The sequence below is a fragment of the Melanotaenia boesemani genome, chromosome 10, assembly GCF_017639745.1.
Source record: "Melanotaenia boesemani isolate fMelBoe1 chromosome 10, fMelBoe1.pri, whole genome shotgun sequence".
Lineage (NCBI taxonomy): Eukaryota > Metazoa > Chordata > Actinopteri > Atheriniformes > Melanotaeniidae > Melanotaenia > Melanotaenia boesemani.
In genome coordinates this window covers 28,813,577-28,840,251 of record NC_055691.1, presented here as the reverse complement: position 1 = coordinate 28,840,251, position 26,675 = coordinate 28,813,577, and the positions used below count along the sequence as shown (strand labels likewise).

At 36.5% G+C, this 26,675-nt stretch overlaps 1 protein-coding gene across 3 annotated transcripts in view; it reads right to left on the bottom strand.

The window, feature by feature from the left end:
• Positions 1 to 3,153: 3,153 nt before the first annotated feature.
• The window catches only part of LOC121648032 (voltage-dependent calcium channel subunit alpha-2/delta-1), a 67,900-nt gene continuing 44,378 nt past the window's right edge, over positions 3,154 to 26,675 (bottom strand). The window contains exons 19-40 of one of the 3 annotated variants that reach the window (XM_041997934.1): positions 21,572 to 21,643; positions 21,227 to 21,298; positions 20,956 to 21,017; positions 20,660 to 20,736; positions 19,809 to 19,820; positions 17,498 to 17,506; positions 17,112 to 17,172; positions 16,936 to 17,027; positions 15,632 to 15,713; positions 15,019 to 15,081; positions 14,375 to 14,478; positions 13,804 to 13,893; positions 13,646 to 13,713; positions 12,970 to 13,008; positions 12,721 to 12,792; positions 10,109 to 10,261; positions 9,918 to 9,970; positions 9,474 to 9,529; positions 8,930 to 9,059; positions 8,116 to 8,228; positions 7,433 to 7,515; positions 3,154 to 5,317 (exon numbers count right to left, since the gene is read on the bottom strand). In XM_041997934.1, the coding sequence (XP_041853868.1) occupies positions 5,207 to 5,317; positions 7,433 to 7,515; positions 8,116 to 8,228; positions 8,930 to 9,059; positions 9,474 to 9,529; positions 9,918 to 9,970; positions 10,109 to 10,261; positions 12,721 to 12,792; positions 12,970 to 13,008; positions 13,646 to 13,713; positions 13,804 to 13,893; positions 14,375 to 14,478; positions 15,019 to 15,081; positions 15,632 to 15,713; positions 16,936 to 17,027; positions 17,112 to 17,172; positions 17,498 to 17,506; positions 19,809 to 19,820; positions 20,660 to 20,736; positions 20,956 to 21,017; positions 21,227 to 21,298; positions 21,572 to 21,643 (1,674 nt within the window). In that variant the 3' untranslated portion in view covers positions 3,154 to 5,206. Of the gene's footprint in view, positions 5,318 to 6,965; positions 7,104 to 7,432; positions 7,516 to 8,115; positions 8,229 to 8,929; positions 9,060 to 9,473; positions 9,530 to 9,917; positions 9,971 to 10,108; positions 10,262 to 12,720; positions 12,793 to 12,969; positions 13,009 to 13,645; positions 13,714 to 13,803; positions 13,894 to 14,374; positions 14,479 to 15,018; positions 15,082 to 15,631; positions 15,714 to 16,935; positions 17,028 to 17,111; positions 17,173 to 17,497; positions 17,507 to 19,808; positions 19,821 to 20,659; positions 20,737 to 20,955; positions 21,018 to 21,226; positions 21,299 to 21,571; positions 21,644 to 26,675 lie in introns of those variants that run through there. The other 2 variants (XM_041997933.1, XM_041997935.1) reach the window with 2 other exon arrangements.

Genomic DNA, 26,675 nt, shown 5'->3' with positions numbered 1-26,675 from the left:
AAATTTCAAACATTTTGAAAGGACATATTTACAACCTGTTTAAAAAACATGTTAACGATATTAAATATGTCCTTTCCTGTTGTTTTTCCCTCCAAATTTTTTTTGCCTGGAGGTTGTTCGGAGGAGAGGGGGTGGTGGGTGATGGCGTGCAGCTGGAACATTGTGGCGAGTGCTGGTCCACACCGGGTGGTCATCTGGGGGGGCAGCTTGCAGGCTATTGGGGCCCTGGGCCCTGGTTCTGTCCACCTTGGATGGAGGTACCTGGCGGGGTCGGCTACTATCTTAGCCCGCTGGGGCCTGTTACCTGTGACCTTGGGGGGCTCTGGCTGGGGCTTTCCTCTGCCACCTTCTGTGTAGTTCTGGGGTCGTCTTAGTGGTGGGGTGGCTGGGTTTCGTGCTCCGGTATTGCTGCTGATTTCCCAGGTATCTGAGCCGCCCCGGTCTGCCTCTAACCTTCGTGGCGGCATGGTGACGTTTGTACAATCACACTCATCTTTGAGTTCTCATATTTTGCATGCTGACACAGTCGCTGCATTGTCCTGTGGGTTTTGTTTAGGTCTTTATGTGAGTGTATTTTTGGCACTCTGGTTTTTGCTGTGGTACATGTTAGTTTTATTTTTTAGCTTACTCATCTCTTATTGGTGCTCATGATGATTGCCATCATTGTTTTATTGTAAAAGCCATAGGAAAATCTCTGTTGTGTTTCTGTACAGTAGGTTGGTGTTTGTTTGGACTGAAGAGTCATTGCCTTCTATATGTTGTACCTCTGTCTCCTCTTTCTTTCTCTACGCTCCTTTTTATTTCTGTTCATGCTTCTCCTTTTATTTCTGTCCCCCACAGTCAGGTCCAGCAATATTATTTAAGTTCTGTAATTCAAAATAAATAGCAAATCATTTAAATAAAAAATCAGATTATCAAGAGGAACCTTATACCCTTAAAGCTCCTCTTGGTAAATCAAATTTGTTGGAGTTCGTGGGTGTAAATCCCAATAAAATATACTCTGAATTTTACCCTGTCTGTTTTCCCCTTCTTTGGCTCTTTATTCTTTGTTTTCTGCAACATTGCTGCCACGCTTCAAAAAATAAGTACAATCTTTTCATGGTGATAAATGATTGACAGGTGATGTTATTTGAGAGGGGCTGGAATGTGTCAAAAATCATGGTAATAAGGTGATCTAGGTTTTTCCACAACGAATTAAGCTGAATATTAAATTTTTATTTTATTTTATACGCATTTATATTTATTCTTATTATGTGATTATTGTAAAATTTAAATTGACACTATATTGTTACTTTTGTTCTCTTTTTTTTCTCATGTACCCCCTGGAGTGTACCCTGTAAGGCCTACTATTTAAGTATAGTAAAAGTAAAATAATTTTATTGTCCCAATCGGGAAATTAGTTTGAAGCTTACTCTTAAAGGTGATGACTCAGGATGTAATAGACATTTGTTTTGGCTTGAATTTATACACAATGTCATCTCTGATTAAGCATTTGACATTAGACTATCTCAGAATCTCTCCATACAATTTGTAATGCAAAATATTGATATGAAAAGTAACCTGTGACTTCCATTTTCTATGGAAGTTGGGTATCAGATGAAATCTATTTGCATATGGAGGAAACAGCTAAACAGAGGATGCAGTCAACACAACTCCCCACACATCCCCTACTCACCTGGAACAGGAAAAAGCCCATTTGTGAATTTCAACTCAGCTTTTACAAAAAAAAAAAAAAAAAAAGTAGGCAACTTTGGCTTTGGCAGCTAATTGTAGGCATGGACTTCCTGTCGAGATTGGTTGTCACATAAACCACTCTCATCCTGAACAGTGGGACACCACCAGGACTTTGTCCACTCCACCTTCACTCATGACTGTGCATTGTCGATTTTGCCAAACATAGCACCATTGTTGTTCTGAGAAAGGTTTACATGGAAATTCAATATTGCTCTCAGTAAGCAGGGATTAAAGTCACAAAAGCTAAGGGAAAGATTTTGATTTTAGTAAATCAAAGAGCAAAGAGCACTCTGCCCTCTGTATACAAAAGGAGATGGTAGAGAGCCATTTACATCTCCACCCCACCGGATAAATATACAATCTAATCAAGACTTAAACAGATTTCAAAACAGTCTCTTTCCACAGGCAGTTGCGCACTTTGCCTGAATAGATGGATTACTCCTCCTTACCCTCCGAAGCTGAAATAAACTTCATATCCCCCTCATGAAGCACAGTTTTATTACTTTTATTTTATACTATGTTGTCTTGATTCTGCACAATCTTTATGCATGCTTCTTACATAAAGTTTATATACAACATCACAGCATTTATAGTTTAAGTAAAACTCCATGGTATATCTTCTCTTAGTTTTTAAGCTTCAAAAATGTGTTTTTTTTTTTGTTTTTTGTTTTTATTTAATATGGTTTTTAAAATAATGAAACAATGAAATCTATCTAACTCAAAGTTTTCTAACATTTAAAATCGGACATTTTATAAGTGAATTTATTTATGCACCTATTTTATGTCTTGGTGAGCATTCTCTCCCCATTCATCTATATAGTGAGCTGGTTTAGTTAGAACACAGAACTATCAAGTAGAATTCATGCAGAATTTACTTTCCAATATGGATGCAAACTAGTGAGATTTGCAACTTTGATCTTAATAGCTCTATTTCCAATGCAGCTTTCATTAGATGGGCTGGTTAGCACAGGGCTCTGTTTAGTGACTGTGATCTTGAGCCAAACCAAAATTTTGATTCCTTTGCTTATAAGCTCCCTCTCAGTTTCAATAATATCAATATAGTGGTTATACTGTCCATGTGTTGCCATAAACACAAAAAAATAGACATAAACAGCACTGACAGAGGGCTTTGCTGACCCAACACAAAATACTTGGTTAGATTTGTTTTCATGCTTTCCTATATTTACTGCACTAACCAGGATCACAGTAATGTTATTAAACCACACTTGTGAAATCAAAAGGATAACCCTAGAAACTTGTTTTCTCTGACCATCGCCTTGCTGCAGTGACATGCTGTATCATAGTTGTAACACAGACATCACTTACAGGGGTAGCTTTTATTAAATTATTGGTATTATTATGCATTAAGCAAAGTATCAGAATTTGAAAGGCACAGTGAAGCACAAGCAAACATCATTATGCCTTTTTCAGTATGAAGGATGACATGTTTGATGTGTTCCCAGTTGGCCCAAAGCAACAGAAGTTCAGGTGATAACAATACAACAATTTATTGTGAATATATATTTGCACAATAATCAACACAATATTATAAACATCTTTTTCTCTTCTCTCATTTTTTTAATACATTAAATAGTATTAGTGTACAAATGTATACAAAATTTCAATCAGGCTAGTGAAGTTTCACAAAAGAGTATTTCATGTACGGTATTAAAGCACAATCATTTATCGGAGGGACACGCACATGCCTGCACATAGACACGGGACCCCCGGGGTAAAACACAAGTCAACACGCAACTCTGATAGACGGCATAACCTGATCACTCAACACCAGTATGTCACCATGAAGGCGAGGTGGAGAGAACTCAAAATTTAATAAGCTTCAAAAACAGACTGAAATACTTAACCTTCATGTGATCTTTGTGATAATGTAAGGCAATGCAAAACTACCACTGGTCATAGTGTGTTCCAGAGGCTCTCTCCAGCAGGCCCTGATGATGATCATAGGCAAATACAGTGTTCAAACACAGAACAAGCTCATCCCATGACATTGCAGCATTTCAACACTGAGCATTCCAGCGTCTGCTTCACAGCACTTATAGAGCAACACAAAGAAGGAACAAGCATTAGGAGGAGAACAGCAAGGAGAACAAAACAAAGAAACAGTCATTTTGATATGCTGATCTCATTCACAAGTCATCTTGGCTCCTGAGTCTGTGATCCAGAAAGGGAACAGAAACAGGATTAATAAAGAGAGAGATGGTGGAACGCAAGCTCAAGTCTGGCTTAGGTTAGTTTTCTCCTGGGAGGAAAATAATATTCCTCTCCCACAATCAAACTCACTGGTTATTTCTACTGTTGTGTGGGTCTCTAAAATTAGAATAACAGAAGCAGATTTGGCCCATTTCATCAGACATTACTACAAGGACTGACCTCCATGCTATACTGTAGCAAACATTAGCATAGAGGCAAACATGTAAAGAACACAACCTTGATGAATTGTTTCATTTAGATATCAGACTGCTTGAGCTACTATGTAGGCACTGGGGATTTGATGCATCAAATTGAAGACAACCAAAGCTGTCAGTCCATGTACAAACATATTTTTAATTAGAATATACTTCTAGATTTTTACATCGGTTGCAATTTGATCTCACTTATTCCTCTGTGAGATATCTTAATGTATCTACATTACTGGCATAATGCTGTAACTTAAATACTGGTGTCCACCCAGATGTAGGGTTACCACCCTGGTGTCCAGCCAGAGTAATCTCTTGAAATAAACTAGCGTGGACATAATCTGTAGTAGTTTTTACATCTCTTTGTGGCGCTTGATACTGTTTGGAGCTTTGGTGTCAACATACTGGTGTCGTCTCACGCTCTGTACTGAGCACATGCTGCTACAATACAACACCCTGCTAGTCAAAAAATGCTAGTTGATTGTTGCAATCTAACAAAAAAAAAAGAAAAGAAATAGATAGATAGCTAATAAACATTATAAAACACTCAGTCCAAAAGGAAATCCCCAATTGTTGCACTGGTTGAAAAAATAAGTCATCATTACAGCATAACAATCCATATGTGATAATTATAATAAGCAACAAACAATACTGACAATACACAAATTGATGCTGTCAGTAAACATACAGTCTTTGAATGATTTTCAGTTGGCATAGTGGATTAACTCTTTAACCTCTGCTGAACAAATCAGAGACACAAATGAGGCAGAATTAAAGGGTTTGGTTAGCTCTTACTCTTGCACCATAGAAGATTAAAGTGTGTATCATGGAAATGTGTGCAGCTGAGAACAATAAATGTGTCTCTACTTTTGAAAATGAGGAGGCAGAAATGAATGAGCACCCTTTGGCATTTGAAAATGGAAAAGCTGATACAGGTCATCTGTGTGGCAAAAATTCTGCATACATCCTGTATGGCGTAATTGAAACAACTCTGGGTCTACTGTGAAATGGGATGATCATCAGCATATGAGTGAGCTAGATAGTGTGTGTAGGGGTCATGAATGTTGTAAAGATTTGGTGAGCCACAGCAGCAGCAGTTGGAGAACGATCACTGGCCATGGACTCGGGCTTAGGCAGGTCCCCCCTCCACAATCTGAATCATCTTCCTGTTGGACAAAGCAGTTGTCATTCAAAAAAAAAAAAAAGGTTCTCTGACACTAAGTAGACCATCTAGAAAATTCCTGTTGCTATTCTACAATTTTAAGACAATATCTCATCCTATTATATTGCTTTATTGCCAATCGTTAGCTTATTTGCTATCTTGTATCTCTTAACAACAAAGTTGAATCTGGGAAATTGTGACCTTAGAAGAAAGACTCAAACTGTCAGAATGGCTGTTCAGATATCACAAAACCAACCAACCCACCAGAACATAAGAGTTAACAGATGAACTAATTGTTTTTTGTTTGCTTGTCTTGTTTTTTATGTTTAATCCTTGCAAAAAGAGACAGTCTATGTGCTGCAGGTTTTTGTGGCGCGCTTCAGAAACTGGCTAACTACCTCCCCTCGTCCTGGCTTTGTGCTAAGCTGCTTGGCTGCTGGCAGGAGCTTCATATTTGCTGAGCAGTGAGAGTGATTCATGTATTAGTCCTTTCATCTAACTCTCAACAAGTAAGAAAATGTGCAAGTTTGTCCAAGATTAACTGCTAATAAACATTTTGGTGAAAGTCGAACTGTTTCCCGCCTCATTGTCTTTGTGTGTATTTGTGTGTGCTGTATGCACTTACACCTGCCTCTTTAACTGTATTTAACTTTTTTATGTTTAATGGGAATATTCAGGATATCCGTGCATGCAAAACACAGAGGAGAAAAAGGTGGGAGTCTTCCCTGTTCAAAGGGCAGGAAAGCCATGTGACGCTTCCTCTGTTTACTCCTTTGACAAAATGAACTGGCCTGGACACAGACCGTCTTCCTGTGAGGAGCAAATCCAAAAGTAATTGGACAGCTGGAAATAGGAAAAGGGACACGACCTACTTTTTCTCTGTTCATCTATTTCCCCAGCCATTCATCCCCTCCCTGTTGCTTCCTAGAAAGGCCTCCCGATAATATAAACATACACTCACATGAATTGGTGTCCTGCTATTTGTATGATTTACACTTTTGCAACACAATGAAAGGCAGGATTCACAAAGATATGAGAAGCATTTTTTTAAAACAAATATTTAGACATCTTGTAAATTGTTCAAAGTTTGGGTGGTGATGAAATTCTCCCACATATGATTTATCTTTCTTGCCCTTTTGTTTTACTGATTTAGCTCAAAAGGCACAATGCACAGATTTCCCATAGATCTTTTTTTTTTTTAGGTTGGTGGCATGGTGCACTTTCTCCCCATGACTTCCTCTCACCTTTATCTTTTTTATATTGTGAAAACTAAGGAACTTGTGATCTTTCTATAGAACATTTAACAGAAACAGTTGCAGTCATGACTGTTTTTCACATTTGTTGATGAGAAATGTTTGTCAGGCATATTGCAAATCTTAGTATTGCATTAGAAAGACATGAATATAACAAAGAAGCTATATTTATATTTTGTGTTATTTACTGCTTTCTAATTGTCATGATATTTCAGGAAAAACCAATGAAATTAGCTGAAAAAAAAGAGCAGACTCAGTCCAAGCTACATTAGACTGGGATGTGTGGAGCATGAATGTAAAACTTATTTTGTATTTCTCATGCAGATGCATATTATCCAAAAATGTAAAAATCTCAGAGTAAATGTTCCTGGACATCCAACTAGGGTGCAGGTGTACTACCTGAGTGTACATTGTATGTCAACAATGAAGCCTTGTGAAACTGTTTGATGACACTGACCCTGAAGTCAGAACCAGAAACAACAAAAAAGGTGAAGGACTGAGTTTGGAACCTCTGCTGATCGGGCACAAGGGCTCATCCTTGGGATGCAGAATGACAAAACAAGAATGAAAGATAATGAGCAAATTAGAAGATGCAAAGAAAAGAAAGGAAAGACAAAAACAAGATCAAAAGAATTATCACAGAAAAACCATGGACATGAAAAAGATTAAAGCATGATAATTACACCAAAGGGAATAAATGAACCATCATGGAAGAGCAGGAAACCAAGAGCCGTCTGACTTAATGCAGAAAGCAACATAATAATGAAAATCAGGCCGATATTGTCAGAACTCAACTGCTTAATCTCACTAATAGAGCTGTTCCCAGCAATATTCTCTGCACAAAGCCACATGTGTTTGTGACTTACATTTTCATTGTTGTCGAAACACACGTCTGGTCCTTTGCGGTATCTGGGGTTCTGAGCCAGCTCACAAGGATTTGGACCTTCAGCTGAACAGATACTCAGAAAAACATGAATTTCTATCAACAATTTTTTTTTAACAATGATGATTAAAGCAATAGTGCCTGGATCCCTCTTGAATTCCTGAGGAAACTAGGAAACATATTTTAATTTCACCACAAATCTTTTGCATAATATCTGTGTTGACTGGCATCAACATTAACAAATGGATCCTCTTGCTGCAGCCCTATTGTGACCTCTGACACCTTCACTGTTACATCAGCAGGAAGCTATATTCACACCACATCTGTCAAACACATATCCTGAACATATATGCACATGTGTGGCTAAAACACACCCCTTTTTTTTTTACTTTAATTGAGCTTGATGGCAGACTAAAGCCCAGGTGAATTTATACAAAGAAATCTAATTCAAGAGTAATGTGAGACCACTTTTCATATGCTGTGCATCTGGATTACTGTTCACAGGTGAACATCCGCAAGGGACCTACTACAAATTCCTTAAGTGTGTGTGTGTGTGTCCTTGTATTGACAGCTTAAAGCCCTGCTGTCCTGTGGGTGATGGATGGAGGATTGGAGAGCACATAGGAAGTGTAACTGGTTGATTTTACAAGTTGAGTGAAAGGATACAGGGTTGTTCAGCCTGTCGAAGTGGCCTGGGGTCACACGACAAACACGTTGCTTTGGCATCAGTGATCAGAAACACTAAGTTGGTGTTTGGAAGTTTCTCAGCACGATACATTCTAAAAAGTAAACAAAGACATACAGTCTGTGTTCATACAGATTGTGACATACCTATAGTATGGATTTATTGTGCACCTCTAATTTATATAATGCATTAAATCCCCCTAATAAGCATTTGTATATATACATATAAGAATGTATGCAGTTGTACAGATTCCTGCAGTTCCCTCCTCTTGGGACAGGCATTTTATGGTAGTCAGTAAAGTTTCTGTTTCTGCAGTTGTTAAATTTGGAGAGTAAAGCATCAGACACATGAGACTCATAACGGGCAGTAATTATACCCATATTTAACCTCCTTATACAGCACAATATGACACAAAAGGATGTTAGAGCAAAGCAAAAGTGCAATGCTCTGTGAAGAAGTGAGTTTGAAGTACAGCCAAACAGCAAACAAAGGGACAAAAAATAAAAGAAAAGGAAAGCTGTTGCTCTTCCCTCTGCAATTCCAGTCACTGACAGATCAAGGTAATTTGTATCTGAACTGAGCTCATCACAAAACAGCTGCCTGAAATCAGTCTGCAAGAGAGAGAGTAGCCAGGAAATGAACAGTTTTCTATACCAATCCTCAGGGACAGCTAAACAGGAGGATGTTCAGTAAGATATAAAAGGTTAAAAAGCCCAAACAGCACATCCCATTTACAGGATGAGTCAACTGAGATGGGAGCATAGTCAGATCTTTACACAACAAATATGGACATACCTGGAACAGTTTCCACAGTCCAGGACACCCAAGTAAGATGTTTCATTATTGTCAAAGAAGTACTGAGTCTGCTCTGTGATGCAGCTTTCCTTGAACATGGCATCTGGTATCTCTTCATCTGCCGATTCCACTGAAAATTAGAAACATATCAAGTAATTAGAGAAGTTACTTAAAAAACGATCAGCATGTGGAACTAAAAGCAAGCAGGCACTATGGAAGTGGCAAAAAATCCACTGGCTCCAGAAGTGATCCCCATTTAAAATGCCTAATTTTACAGTAATAATAAGCACGTTAAATGTCTGGTATGAAAAAACAGTTGGTCTCAAATAGTAATTTCCTCCTTAATGCAAACTGTGTGTGATGGGATTAATGTTTAAACTAATGCTTTATAGTGGGTGAAGCTGCTGGAACAGGTAAGTGCTGTGGCCACTACCCAAAGTGGATGTTTATGTGGATGTGATTCTAACTGAAAGTGTGGATAGTCAAATATTATCAGTGTAAAATAATGGTGATTATCATGCACACTTATAGATGTGTTTCTCACCTGCTTCTAAAAGGTTAGGAAACATGAGGCCAAAGAACAGCTGCTGAATGATTGACCTAAGCCACAAAAAAGAAGAAAAAACAAAAGGAGTCACTTGTGTAAGTCTGCAAGCTTCTTTAATGTCTTTACAATAAACAACCAATAGCTGCTTTTGAAAGCAGCACATCTGTCTTAGGTTAGGAGTCCCTGATGATGTTACATGGGAAATATTAGTTTGCCTATTTGAAATCTGGTTATATTGCAGTTGGACAGACAATGCAGAAAATGATGCAGTGTCATGCTGTGTAAATGCCCCTTTACTACAAGCCTCAACAAACCTCATCTCTTTAGAACATGCAAGTCCATTCCCATAGAAACTCCCACTCTGAAGCCAAGTGTACGTCCACTATCAAATAACGAAAAAACAAAAAACAAAAAACAACCTGCCTGACCTGTATTACTCACCAAGCAGCGCTGGAGGCCCACCAGCCAATACTGAGCAGGTCTGCTATGGTAGGCTGGAGAAGGACAAGGAAATATATTTGTTTAAAATAATAAACTGCTGCATGAATGTGTGAGTATGTGAGTATGCAAACAATAATAATGCCAGAGAGAGTGAGTGTGTTCTGACAGCTTGTGTGAGTGAGTTATCTAACCACATAGATGGAGCGAGGTCCTGCTGCTGCTTTGCTGTCCTTCTCAGGGTCACAGACAGACTGATAATCATACGTTTTATTGAAGGAATACAGGGAGGTGTTGACCAGGTTGATCATCAGCACCGGATCCACCTCGCCAAAGAACTGACCTATCTTATGTATACACACACATGCACGCACACACAAAACAAGCAGTTAAAGCACTGTAAAAAAAAAAAAAAAAAAAAAAAAGCAGCTCTGTCCTGCTGTTTTCTCTTACAGAACTTCTTTTCATTTTTCTCTTTTCATAATTTGTATTTGTGGGCTCAGCCGATCAACGTGAGTCCATTGTGATAATAATAATAATGATAATAATAATAACAGTAATAATAATAATAATATTAGTAATAATAATAATAATAATCTGAACCGAAAGTCAATCAGAGAAAGCATTAAGTAGTCCAAGAAACAGTTATACTGAAGTCAAATACTACAATACGAAACTGTGAATTATCCATTTTAATATATTTTTTAAACTAAAGTTAATGTGCACTAAGTTTATTTTATTTGAGTAAATTGGATTTTAAATAACAATAATTTGTAATACATGCAGCATAAACCAGCCTGCTTTTAAATAAACAGCCAAATTTCTGCAAGGAACATTAAAATATTTGTTCAGTGCAAGCAGATTTTTTTTTTTTTTACTTTGCAAGCTTGCAGTTTTGTTGTGGATTTGGCTGTTTCAGTACATTTCCACTTTTCATGGGTTTCCAGACCAATGTGATGTTGGGCTCAGGGCTCGGTGGGGGGCAGACGTTCTGTTATTGTTTTGTCCTGTGGCTAAAAATAGTTCTTTATGATCTTGACTGCATGTCTGGGTGTGTTATACCACAAAATACATTAAGAAACTACAAGAATTGCTCCAAGTATTTACGAATTTGCAGTATGACATTTTAGACATGATGAATTTTGATTTTTCAATAAGACCTACATCTGTTTCTGTGCAAGTATTTGACATAATCATTCTAGAAATGTTGTTTTTTTTTTAAAACATAGTCAATAAGTCTAAAGAAATTTTTAAGACTGCTTCAAGTTTTCCACATTTTGTTGTGTATTATACAAAGTTGCTATTCTATTCCTTAATTTTTAAATATATCTATACATCTACAGTGACAACACAAATGTAATTTATTCAAAGAATTTTGTAAATTTATCAAAAGAATAAAAAAAATGACAGAAATGCTGGTATCAAGTTTGTGAACAATTAGACAAAACTAAAACATCTGAATTTTGTAAAATTTCCCAAATATGACAGAGATATGGTTGGACACAAATACATTAAATTGTGTAATAGTGTACAACACCTTAAAGCAGTTCTTTAAAATAAGAAGCGAGAGACCACCAACAGACCTCCTGCATCTGCCTGACCAGACAAACATGCTAATTGGAAACTAAGGGCTCGTTCAGTAATCTACAAGCCATTGACTAGAATTAAGGTAGTGACAAGACAGTGTAAATAGCTGTTTTGTTGAAAGAGAAGAATCTTATAGAAGCACGACCATCGGTGCAACACTTTACTAATCAGGTCTTTATGGTAGTGTCCAGACAGAAGGAATTCTTTATTGACAGACTGCTGGAAACTTGCAAAGATGCACCTGAATCACTTTGAGAACATATGATGAAAAATCCTCCAATTTGATAAAATAAAGAATTATTTATCTGTCATCAGTCTCCAAATGGTGGACAATTTTGTAAATATGCAATGTTGTGTGCTGCTAAATGAGAAAAAAATGACTTGAATAGATCTAAAGAGCTATTCAACCTGGAAGGGTTTTAAAGTTCTTCTTATGTACAATAACAATTCTTCTTCGACAGCACAGAGCAGGAAAAAATGTTCTGAAAGGTCCTTGTGGACAACAAATGTTTCACAATATGAAAAAAGAGATAGAAAGACGCTTATTCAAATGCTTGAAGGAGATAAAGTATATGTCATATTTTGTCATGGAAAAATGGATCAAAGGAACCAGATGTTCCTTCTTGACTGACATAAAATGTTTCCAAACCCACTGTAGCGTATTTCCTACCACTGACGGGCAGATGCTGAGGGCAGCCAAAAAGAGAGCAGAGTAAACGCAGCAGAACTGACTTTTTTCATACACAGGGGACACACTTCTGTACAGCTTCCATGATGGACTAAAACCTATCAGCCTTTCCTTTGATCCTCCTCCAGTGGCTGGTGCTTTCCTCTACCAGAGACATGGTTGCACTGCTGTAACACAGGAGTACATTTCAGAGCAAGCGGGCTATTCTCATAGCTGAGCTGAGTCACGAAGCTTTTATTTGATCTTAATATGATGTTGATGAATTACTCTGATGAAGGCAAGGGACTTAGTTCAAGAATGGTGGAAAAAAAAACAGAATATAGGGAATAAGAAATACATCTTTGATTTCACCTATTGTGGTGAAATCTATACCTATACAGATTGTGGTCTTATTGCATCATGATATTCCACTTACAAGAAGACAGCCAGGAGACAGAGGACAAAGGAGGGATAAGATAAGATAAGATAAGATAAGATAAGATAAGATAAGATAAGATAAGATAAGATAAGATAAGATAAGAAACAACTCACTAGGGAAATATATTCCTCTTGATTGGACATGAGAAGAAATCCTCCATCATCCAGTAGTACACAGTCTACATGCTGTAACAAAAAACAGCAACAATAATAATAATAATAATAATAGTAATAATAATAATAATAATAATAATAATAATAATAACAGAAAGCAGAAGATTAAAAGATTAGTTACAAAAACAAGATGAAGCAACACAACCACTGATAAAACTATTTAAAAAATTGTAATTTTCCCACACATACCTTGTCATTCCTCAGACAGCCACAAATCTCATCCTTGCACTAGAAGATAAGAAAAAGGGAAAAACATTTTTTTTCTTTTATATTTTCTTTGTACACAATGAAATAACTATAAATAAATATATAAAGTTGTATGCAGTATATTAAAAAAACTAGGGATGCACCGATAACACATTTGTTGAAACCAAATATAAGTACTTAAATTTATGTACTTGCTGACAACGAACACTGAAATAAGCACTAATAAACCTCATTACAGTTCACTGGTAAGGAGTGTGGACCATAATGTCATAGTGAGTGGTTAATTGTGTTATATATCAGATGGGTCATCCTGTGACTGGAAAACTGTCAGAATCTTAATAGATAAGGAGGATAAAGTGTTTTTTGATGGATCATGTTCACAGCCATGACAACCCACCTATATGCCCAAAATCAGATTCTCTTACTGAGATGAGGACAAATTCACACTTAATATGGCATGAGTAATAACTTTGTTGTTTATGCATTAAAATAATTAATTCATTTATTCACATTGGCATCAGATTCTGTAGTATAGGAAACACTTTTATGAACATTGAGTACAAGCAGACACACATAGTATGGGCTACCCGATACTGGTATCGCTATCGGTGCATTCCTACTGAAAACAATAGAAGTTAGTTTTATTAACTCAACTTACATTCTGTTTCAGTGTAGCATTAATGAAACTGTTCATCCAGTATGAGACATTGAGTTTCACTCCCACCACTAAAGAATCAACCACAAAACAAAGAGGCTGTCAGCACACTTTTATAGCATCACACAGGAAGCCAGCGGTCTGGTATTAGAAAGACTGACCTGCTGGTTTGAGCGTGACATTATTGATGATGAGGTCCACTGCTTTGCTCACTAGAATACCTGACTCAGATGCAGGCTCCCTGGCCTCTGCTGCAATTTAGACAAAGATACATAAAGAACAGCAAACAGCTTCCTGATGATTTAACTGAAAATTATTTTAAGTGTAAGGCAGAGATAACTTTTCAATGGGTTTCATGATAAAAATGGTAAAATAATGATAGTTTTCATAGAAAATTCCATACATTTTAGCTGCTGTAATTTATGGACGTGAAGTCTGTGAAGCCAGAACATGTGGTAATCCTGTCAAGTGTACTGTAGCTGTAACACTGACATTTGCCTGTCTTAGAGTCTGTTATAGAGATCAGTGGAGATGACAGGATGTATACAGTGAAGGAGGGAGGGCGGGGATGAGCACAGCAGGAAAGGGAGAAGGATAAGGCGAGTGATATCAACGGCCTAAGAGTCTGATCATTGCCAGTAAGGTTGGGATGACGTCCAAAGGCAGTGAACAGAACAGGCTCAGTTCCAGACCACACTGAAGACGCTCACGCACAGAAACATGCACACTTACTGTTGAAAGATGGAGCCGTGAATATATATATTTCATTATCCAGGGTCCTCTTGTAGAAGCTGGACTCATATGTTTCAGGATTCTCAGTCCAAACTTCTGCAGCACTGAAAACATGAAAATGCTCAAGTGATATGATGCATATACCGGGTTATGAAGTACACCGAAGGAAATTGTGTTCAAATGTAGCATTTTGATCTATAGCCAAGATAAATAATGTAAATAGGAGTTATACCCAGTAATTAGAGTAATATTTGAGCACATTTAATTATGCATCCATTTCCAGGAATATTTTTTTGTCATACATTCATTTACTTTTTGACATATGGCACCTCCAAATTAAGCTCAGGAAACTGTTGCAAGTTGAAAACTGAGGAAAATCAGCAGCATTTGGCTATAAACGATTTGTGGATTTGACCCACGTCCCGTTCTGGCCTGGCCAGCTCTGGGAGTTAATCTGAAAGAGTCTAATTCCCCATGTTCTGAATAAAAGCCCAGAGGAGCAGGTGAGTAGAGCAGCCAAAAGTGCTCAACCTAAGAATATCACAGTCTGTATCAATTTTCATCTTTTGTTTTAATGGTACCAGATATTTTGGAAAGGCTTGCCATGATGTAAGGCAAAACTGAAAAGAGAGAGGGAAGGGTACCTTCTGGGATAGACCCTTGTGATTCCTCCATCTGTGGCAACAAATCTGGCTACTGTCCCATCCCTGAGAACATGAAATATAATAGTCAATCATATGTCAATGTTGATGCGACTCACGATAACTGGGAAAAATGAGTTTGTAACCTGTGAAAACCCAGCTGTATGTCCCCTTCTGCCCTAATGTTAAACAGACACCCTTCATGATATGCTCACGGATGTTTAGATTGTTTAAGACGTGGACATAAAATAAAAGAAAAACACACTGATCCAGTTACAGTTGCATTCCTCTCGAAACAGCATGTGCTGGCTGGATTTAGTGTGCTGGGTGTGATGTGTAGTTTTTGCTTTGCTTTCATCCCATTTCAACAGCAACAATGGACCAAACCATCAAAAGTAAGGAACTAAAACTTGGCTCTGTTTGGCAATGAATGGTGCATGAAATAACCATTAACTGACATAATTCAGTGGATTAATGTACAAATGTAAGACACAATCATACATAAGAGATACATATATATTTTTTATGATTTTAAGAGGATAGTTTATATGATTTAAAGAATATTACATCTTTGATTTGGGTAAAACATAAAAAAACTGGAACATTTGACACTCACACTGTCTGCTCTTTCCAAAGTTTAACCAGTTCAGCTGTCAGACCTGCATCCAGGATCAGTCTATTCACAAGCGATACATTGCCTACAGATTAAAGAAAAGATATGTTTCACTTTTGCACCTATAATCACACAACACCATAGTAATCACACAGAGAAGGAGCACCATTGTAACTGAAAGAAAGGCACTTTATTCAACACATCTGGGTTGGAAAAATTAATATGTGATGCTTTTGTGTGGCAAACAATTCCAATGAAAACCTTGTAAAGTGCCAGTAAATCAGGATTCACATCTGTTTATTGCCTAGCTGTAAGACTAAGATGGAGGTAATAGCTAGGGTCTTAAATATAGCAACTAACTTCTTTTTCTTTTGATAACTGAAGACTGACATTTATCTCATGGTGTCTTGCAGCAGATCATCCAGAAGGGAGACCTGAGCTGTCCTTATCACTAACATAATGTGTGAATGACTGGCTGTTAGAAGAGAGAAAAGGTGTTGAATTTCAACCTCAATGTCAAGAAAAGTACTTCAAAATAAATTATTTGAGCACATTTACCTTTCAAGTAACAACACATTTACAACACAGCCTCTCTTGAATGTTGTTTTAAATCATGCCCACATATTTTAAGAAGACTCCACAAAGCAGCAGCATGGAAAACGTTAATGCTAACGTATATGACTCGTTAAAATGGATCCAGGATATTTTGAACCATTAGCTGGATGATGGTGGTAGACCTTATTAGAGATGAGATCCATTAGAAGATAACAAATCAAACACCATGAGTCATTGTTTATCATGACACGATCAGGCTTCTGGGAAAGTGAGCCAGTCTGATGTCACCCTTCTCCCACCTTATTGATCCTGAGATGCTGATCATTATGACCAGGGAAAGAAATACCAATGTTTTACAAGAGCTAACGATAAAACACATCAAGTATTTATATTTATAAGAATGTCTAAGCTATTTGTTATGGTCTTTGTGCTTCGAATTTCATGTTCACATCCTGTGCTGGAGTCTAGTCTTTAAGACACAGAGCCTTATAAGGTCAAGACCTGAATGTGCCTTACATCAGCCTATGGAGTCTAAAATTCACTACTCTTAGCAAATAGCAGTCTGCTTACAGCTGCAACCACAGAAAATCCTAATCTATGTAATTTTAATTAATTATTATTATGAAATGCTGAGATTATCAATGACTAGCTCATTGAAACTAAAATAGTCATTATGAATATAAACAGTTCATGAAACCAATGAAACCAGTACAAATCCAAAGAAAAATAGCAGCTAAAGATGAATGACTCACATGCATCTGGAGTGTTTCTGTCAATATACTGGTTGAAGTCAAGGAGAAACTGGCTGTTGTTGAGAGACAGCTTCAGCTCTTTGCAGTACTCCCTGAAGAAACAATATTAATGGGTTGGAATCTGTGACTTGTCTACTTCCATGTGTGTTTTGTACAGTAATGTGAGGATCACTCACCTTGGAGCAATGTAGGTGTAACCAAACTCATCAAAACTCTCTGGCTGTATAGTCTCCATGGCTTTGGAAAACACAAAGTGATTTGTTTAGGGTCATTGATTTCAAATTATGGAATAAAGTATCAAAACATATATTTTCCCCATCAAGAAATAAATCTGGATCACTTTTCTTGAAATGATAGACTTTTTTTTCTTAAGAAATGCTTTTTGGTTGATATGTAGCCACCAGTCCACATTCCATAACAGGCTCCCACATTCACACACACACACACACACACACAGATACAAAACATACTGGACAGATATGAGGTGATGGATTATGGTAGAGAGTGTGAATAGAGTAAAAGTGGGGAGGCATGAGAGAGTAACTGACTGAGAAATACTTGCCTTCTTGTCCTGTGGGGACCCCAGGGACAAAGAGTCGGGGAGAGGCAAAAGTAAGAAAGACAGAAGGTGATAAAAATGCATTCGTCATCTGACAAATTATGTCATACCTGGAGAAAGATGCTGGGATTTGTGCATTTTTGCCACAGTAGGTTTTAAAAAAACAAAAACCAAAACAAAACTATGCTGTGATTATTATTTCCAACAGGAAATATCTTAAGGTGAAAAAAGATGCACTTAAGATACACTTTGTTAAAAAAAAAGGACTAATAGATGATTATGGAAAACAACAAAATAACAAACACTGTTTGATATCAGAGCAAATTCCTTGCAAAGCTTTGCTGACTCTGGAATTAATTTAAAATACTATCTTGTAATTCTTATCTCATAAATGACAGGACAGGCATCATCAGCCATCATTCACTGCTCTCTTAAAATGAGGACTTTTGGACAATGCCTTTAAAATATATTGACTCATGTGGTGGAGTCTGCGAAAGCAATTACTGAACACTGACTTTCCTTGGGGTCCTGGAAATCTGGTGCTGGATGAAACAATGTCTTTCACATAAAACATTACAAGCACATTCATTGTCACTCTGTCTCTATATAATGGGCAGGGTGTCTCTAAGTCCAGTGTCTTTCCACACCATTTGATTTTTTTCTCTGCTTTGTAGCTCTTTACTTATCTGTCACCATCTCCTCAACCCCAGTATTAGGTCATTTATTCAACAAATACAGCACTGCTGCTATATGGATGAAAGAAAACAAAAAATGTATAAATAAATCTCTGTTCATCCATCCCTTGGCTAGAGATCCTTCATCAAGAATAATGAGGGCAAGTGGCTGCAGAAACCACCTACTGCATGAAAGTGGTAAGATAGTTTAAGGTTTTGGTGGTCTGGCTCCAGTGTGAAACTCTATATGGCTGTACAGAGAACTTTAGAGTCCGAAACTCCCAGCTGGAGTGGTCTGCGGCAGTAAGACATGGTGTTTTGCCTTCTTTAACAGGCCTGTAAATGCGCTGACAGTGTTTATGGCACAGTGACAGGCTTGTTATGGTAGAAGAGTAGTGATAGAAGAGCTGAAACACTCACTCAAAATCTCATTGGCTAGAGTAACGGCACCATAAGTTGTTTATGCTCTGTAGTGTTGTCATGTCAAAGTTATGAAAAAAATCAATAAAAACTGATAATTATAAGAAAAATCTAAAGTTTTTCTCAGTTTTTCATATTAATCCATTTTGCTTTTATCAAAATGGAATCATCTACTGATCCATTCATGCCTAAAACCAAATAATTCACATTATAATGAATAGTTAAGCAAGTACAAAATGAACTGATTTCCAAAAGGCAGACAAGAAGGAAATATTATTTTCACCAATCCAGAGTAAATGTATTTCTGTTTTGTACTACTTTAGGGTGAGAACAAGAAGAGAAGTGTGTAAATAGGTGCCGGATAGTGTCATAAAATCAAAATTATTCAGCTACATTGGCTTGTTGAGGTAGAAGGCAGTACAGTAGTATAGAAAGCATTTAGAGATGGATAAAATTACTGGAAATGCAAATCAAAGTCTGCATTTGTGTGAAAAAGACCTTCAAGAGAATTCTGACTCTGGAGTGTTAAAGCACTGTTTATATACTTCAATATATTCATCAGAGGAAAACTAACCCTGCATCCACACAGTAGAATTTCATATGAAACTTCTAAATCAGACTTCTTAACTTTAATGCATTTTGCATGAAGATGAGAGACTTTTAATTTTTTAGTTGCAATGAGCAAAGATATGAAAAGAAATCTTGAATCAGTTATTCTTTGGACTTGCAGCCTGTGTCATGAGGGTCAGGTTTCAATAGTAGAGGAAAGAAGGAATTCAGTGAAATGTAGAGAAATCTATAAGCAGGCTGTCACTAAAAATCACGGAGCCAAAAGGAGGATTACTTTTTCTGCAGGAGGATGATCTTACACACACCTCAGTATGACCACTGCAAAAAACTTAGACTGAAGTCCATCACAGTCCTTTAACAGCACAGACATTTCCCAGACAAAGATCCCTCTGGCAGAAGGAATTCATAAAAAACTTTTATGTTATTTTTTAACTATAATGTACCTTTTAAATCATTTTGCCTTTTGAAAATCAGGTTTCTTTCAATCACTTAGCTATTAATGTTGAGCGATATGTCACCCAAAGCCATTCCTTCAACTCTCTGGAGTGACATGTAACCACACAGAGATAATAAAAATCAAACATGCTTTTGGAGTGGGGAGCATAACATGGGATAAGGTAGATACAGGAGATATAACACTGGATACTTACCCCAAGAGGAAGCTGTAAAATTTCAACACAGAAGAGAGACAAGGAGAAGGAATTTAATCAGCATAATGAAGCAATGAGCTGTACAAAGAGTTGCACGCACAGCATGTTAGTGTATGACTAAGTTCGGTCCTTGTGACTTATAAGCATCTATTCTATCCGCTATGTTGTGAGCTGGTAGATGAAGCAGACAGACTGTACCACAACCTTGAGAGCGCAACAACAGCAAAAATAAATATATAAATAGGATAAATAAAAAATAAATCCAGAGGGAAGGGAGAGGGATCTGAATAGAAAGCATGCTTAGAAAGATAGAGAGAAAAAAGGTTGAAAGCTCTGCTAAAGAAAACCCATTACCATGGTGAATATCAGAAAAAAAAGTCAGACTTAAAGACAGCAATATTGTAAGAACTGGAATCAGATGAATATTTACTATGGTAAGGTCTTGAAGAAGCAAACTGTTGGGTAATAGACATGACAATAATAAGAAAAGGGAGCTTTTGTTTTCTTCTAAAGCAGAAGAAGAGCCAAATGCAGGGAGTAAAGTGGAAAAGAAGAACAAAATACAGACAAGATCAAAAGACTGTGTGCTTGGGCTGGGTATATGAGAGGAGAAGCATGTGGAATAGCTTGTGTGGGAGTGAAGGGCGACTGACCAGTGGGTTACACTACAAAAGACAAGCACAGTGGGAATTCACTGATCTGAACTGCAAATACAAAGGAGTGGCTGAGGTCCCAGATAGAAGCAGTATTACAAAGCAATGAATACTTAAGAGTATGACCCAAAGAAGGTATGCATGGGAGTTTAGCTGTGAGACAATAACAAAATTCATTTGCATGGATGTCATACTCACATATGGCTTGTCTTATATCATCCCCCAGCTTAGCTTGAATGAAGTGTTCACTGTATTTAGGCAAAACAAGGGCCAGGCTGCAGAAAACATGAAAGTAAAACTCAGTTTACAGCAGAACTTTGTAAAGTGTCCTTTACATGTTTAGTAAAATGTAAAAAATGATCTCTCAATCAAGTTTCCAATTAACCAAGCAAAGCTGGTAGGCAGGACACTGACACCTGTTGGCTTTCTCCATGGTAGCTTCCACACAGACAAACATAATGAGCCTGAAACAAACATCATAAAAGATCTCTTACCTGTAATCTGTTCCGTTGACTGGTGCCCATGTATAGGTCCTGACTCCTCTATCTATGTATCTCTATCAGAAATAATGCACACAAATGATAAATGTAAGGAGCAGCAGTTTAAATGTAAAACCTTAATTAACCATTCATTTAATCATATTTTTATAGTAACAACAGTTTACAGCATTATTTCATTATATGTTGAAAATGCAAACCTAAATCTATATATCTCATTTTAATAAAATCCAAACAAATTTATAATAATATGATTAATTTGACTTACCTCATCTTGAGTTTTGACCAGCGTGTAAATGGTGCGTTCTCCTGTCTCACCATCAATCATCATTTTTCTAATCTGCATCATGAGACACACAGACAGACAGACAGACAGACAGACAGACAGACAGACAGACAGACAGACAGACAGACAGACAGACAGACAGACAGACAGACAGTGTAACTTTACTGTCTCTGACTCAGTTTATTTGTGTTAATAAGTTTATACTAACAACTCAGGAATAAACCGAAGAAGACACAACATGTAGCTGTTTCCTGTGAAGACATTAAACATCTGGCACTAGAAAATGTGTGCGTGAGTGGGACTGATCTATGTATGTGCGTGCATTACCTCCACTTTTATGTCATTCTCCAGCTCAGCATCAAGGAAGTCCAGCGTTACAGGCTCCTGGAATTTAGGATTCTGTGGAAGGGATAACATTTCAGTCTGAAGTGTGTCACTAAACCAGAAAACTACACTCAAACCTAAGAAACAACACACAGACACACACACACACACACACACACACACACACACACACACACACAAACAAATAATGATTTGATCAGAGAAAAACAGAGAATTCTTGACTTTAGGCTCATCCAGACTAAAGCTGGAAGCAGTTTTTCTTGTGATCACTTCATCTAAAGATTACTGAGTTGATACAGAGAAATGTAATAAAGTGCAGTGGGCCATTTAACAACATGATTTTAGAGGTGTGCTCTTACTATTAGTCAGCCACAGGGAGGAATCTAGTCCTTCTCTATAAATCTGGATCATAGTCCTGCCAATGCTTTCGACCCTTGCATGAGTCATTGTTCAGACTATATCATGCATTGAGTCAGTGGCAACTTGGAGCAAATCTAGAGCGACATAAATCACTGTACAATTACTTTTAACTTGTAGCTTGACCAGAACAATGTTTGAATAATTATAAAGACACAAGAAATATTTAAGTAAATGGTGAAATTTGAAAAATTAATATTAACAACAACTAAAAAGTTGAAACAAACAAAGATTCTGTGTAAGATTTAAAGGTAATGTGGACATTGCTCCGGCCATAAATCCCTTTTGAAAGTGTTGTCATCCATTTATTTAATTTTTTATGTGGTCACAACAATTAATTACCAAAGTTTGTCATTTTGTTGTGTTGGTGCAAACTTCTAGATTCAGTTGCAGACCTGGGCTGAAAAACTACCTTGGGTTAATTGGAGCAGGTCATTCCCTACAGAACATTTTTCCCTCACAAAACTAGGACCACATATTTTTTAACTCTTTACTTTTCATAGCAAATGCATAATACAAATACTCTGAACCACAGATTTTTTGCATAAGTAAATTATAGTTTGCCCCAATTTTTAGGACTGCTGTTGTCAAAATAGTTTACTAAAAAAGAAAATTTCAGCTTTAAACTAAGCCCCTAAACCAGTTGCACTGCCATCATCCTAACAATTATTCAAACATGCAAACCTCTCTGAATCTTTAACTTTTAATTTAATAATAAAAACAATGTAGAAACATTATATGAAACAGGCCATTAACATATTTCCCCTAATATATAACTGCAAAGTTTATCCATCATACTGCTTAAAATGTTTCTCTGTTACATAATCAGAGCCAGTTTACTTATTTTTGTATTTTAAAAAAGTCCTTTATTTATAATTTAACAAGTTTATTTTTTCAGTATGCTGTTGAAAACATAGGCTTTTTATCAAGTTGCCACCAAGCCCAGATATTAATGGAAATGTTTGTTAGTATAAATTTAATTACATAAAGTAAATAAAAAAATATTTGGTAGTCAATTAAGGAGAAATGCCAATCCTTCTTTTTTATTGTTCTTCTTCTTTTGGTCCCCGTACTTGAATCTAATCAGAAGCAGGGCTTAAAGAAAAAAAATAAAAATAAAAAAAAGACAAAGGGTGGTGTTCTGACATTAAAACTGACACAGGACACAGCTGAATCAGTTGATACAAATTGACACTGAACTCTGTTATTGTCCTCTCTTAAAAACCCAATACGCCTGAGTGGCTTTATGGTGGTATAAAAAAGTAGCAGTAATCTAGTCCCTCTCTGTAAAACAGTTGTATTTGGAATTTGATACCAGTCTGTCCTTTTTACACTCAAACAACATGTAGGGTAACAAAATGTAGGCTAAGTTATGCTTTTAACAATTTCTTTTACACTGGCATATAATAAGACAATGCTAACTCAAGACATATGTGAGCTTAAGTTTTAAAGTAGTTAAGAGGTAATTGAAACAGACAAGAAAAGCAGTGAAGTGAGCATCTTACATGGTAAGTGAAATAAATAGAAGCAGCAAAGGAAGACGATGGAGACGAGGCATCGCGACATGAAAATAAGAAAAGAAAGAATAAAAGATCAAGAGGTACAACCCTGGGTGATGCAAAATAAAACATCAAAAGTGCAGTATGACAGGAGGGGGAAAAAAAAAACAGAAGATGATGATGAATGATGTGAAAAGCAAGATGAAAAATGATAACGAGGGGAAAATATTAAACAACATAGAGAGAATGAAAATGAGATGGTACTGTATCATCATGAGATTTGTTGAAGAGCAATAGGATATAAGATCAAAATCAAACTCTGCTGCAGCATGGGGCCTTGGATGATGTAATTCCTATTCAGATGTTGAAAGGGCCCAAGGTCACTATCAGTATTCCACAATCTTCCATTTGGTTGATTCAGTGAGACAATGTGCCTTAGGGCTGATGGGAAAATGCTTACTAGAATAGTACATTAAAGTGAGATCATTATTTATGTTTCTAACATGAGGTTACTGTGAGGTCACATTGATCCGTTTACCAACTTGACAGGAAAACAGAAGTCATATTAATTAATATGTTAGGTCTCGATATCTATATATATATATATATCTATATATATATATATATATATATATATATATATATATATATATATATATATATATATATATATATATATATATATATACATATATTAGGGGTGGAACTATACTGCGTTAGTTATGATCTATTACAAAAAAAAACTAAAGCATTTAATCGCAGTTTGTGTTCCATACAACACGGAACGTTTGTCAGTCCACCGATTAAATTAATGCATGTAATTGTGGCTAATTTAACTACTTTGGCGCTATATTCAGCAATTTTTAAATTTTTAAAAAATCTAGTGATGTTTTCTGGTGTTATTAGAGACTTTTGGAAACTAACGTGAATGAATGTAATGCTTTTTCTAGTATCGTAACATAACCAGAGATATTTTCTATTTCTTTTTCTACTGTTTGAATTGAAATGCAAATAAACACGTTTTTCCAGACATTACTAGAACTTGAGTTTACAATATTAATGTCTGTGTCTATTACTTCATACTGTCATACACTAATAAAACTAAAAAATGTTGCTTTTTGGTGTAAATATTATGCTATTAAAAAGTGATTAATCAAGATTAATTAATTACAAACCCTCTAATGAATTCAATTTTCTTAAGCGCGTCCCAGCCCTTATGCTGTATTTTTTATGTTATATAAATGACAACATATTTTACAAATATTTTCATAGAAAAGATAAAAATAAACTAAATAAAAAATCAAGTAATGTTGAAAATAAAGAGAAGGATCACTGTAAATGTAAAAGTAAAATATTGTATGTGAAAAAATGTGACACCACTAAATAATTCATGCAGCAGAGGGTTAACAAAAAATGTATGTATGTTACTTTGCACATTTATTTATTTATATTAAACTAACATTATATATCCTTCTTTTCTTAAAGTAGCACTACATACATTTTCAACCTTTAAACTCTGTACTTCTGGATTGTTTTGATGGTACAGCAGCATTTATTGTGCATATTTTTTTTCCATCCTAGCACATCACTTTACAGCAGCATTTCTCTTCATGCCACTGCATCATGCTGAATATTGACACTCTGTGTTCGTTTTGAACCCACACTGTGGCTGATCCAACAAAAAAATGAAAGAGGGCATTATTAAAGGAAACAAGGAAAATAAACAGAAAGAAGGACAGAGCAAGAGACAGAACAGGAGTCATCATCAAACTGACTTCTACTGACTGGAGACACTGTAGGTGGGATGCAAGACAGATGCTGAATTATTTGTTGGGGGTGCCTTACTGAGAAAATCTGTGGTGGGGATTTAATGCTACCAAAACTGCAATGCATTGGACCATAAAGAAAGACTCCCTTTTTCTTGGATACACTGGATGGGGAGGATGTAAATCTAACCACAAAATAAATCCACACAGATGCATGTGCATAATTATCAGCACTACACATAAAGCTATGCTCACACTATCAGCACTATTATTTCAGCTGCAAACTACATTGCAGTTTAATTTTATTTCTTTTGAGATGTAAAGGTCACTATTACTACATCTATGAGACTGCAACACAGACAACTCTACAACTTAAAAATGACACCTGCACTCTAAGTGCACCTACATCGTCTCACCTCATGGAAAGTGACAGCATACTTATTACTGAGCCTGAGCTTCCTGTTACGAATCTTCTTCTGCAGAATTATGAAGAAATGTACAGTGATGAATTTTGATGCTTTATAATTTGTTGGAAATTGGTTTTTAGAGTTGACAAGAGAAAAAAAAGATAGATTATGTGATTTGCTGCTTTAGCATAGTGAAAACACTACATGCACACATAACTTTAATCAGATTAAAATGTTCCTGTACAAATGAATACTTGAAACTGTCTGAATAAATTATATGAAGCTTTACAGGACATCTGCCATTACATTAACCAGCAAAGCCTTTGTGCCATGGTGTTATAATCACCACTGTTACTACCTTATTTATTGTCTTTTATAATGATAGAAAAATTCATACGATATAAAAGTCACTTTTTTTTTCTTCTTACTTCCAAGAGCCCACAGTTACAAGTGTATAGTAGTAATGTGTACTGGCAGCATGCAAATTACCACATCAATAAAAGAATTAAACCAAGAATTCAAATAATTGGATCCATAACTATTTGTCTTAGTGCGTGGGGCCTGCAGCTTCAGATCCAATGAGGTGCCATTTGAAGTTCTGAGCAGCACATGGCCCGTATGCAGCCTGTCAGCGCCAGCTTGCCTCAGGCTGAAGGTATTGAGCTGCAATAGGATTTGCTAAAAAAAAAAAGAAAAGGGGCTGGAATCTATTGTGGGGTCATGGCTAATTTTTATTAGGTCACATTTAAATACCTGCCAGTGGCTAGAAGTCCTGTTGCATTTATCTGACAAACTGTGAGACTATGCAGGGCCTTTGGCAGCATCAGGGTTGGTAGATTAGTTGACACTTCATTTGCAGTGGAAGTTTTATGTGTTTCCCTCAAATTTAAATGTTAAGCCTTGTAAAAATGGATAATGTTAGCAAAACAAAAAATGTTCGAAGTATATATTTAAATGACATTAAGCATAGTTTAAGAGACCGAAGATTGATTAATTT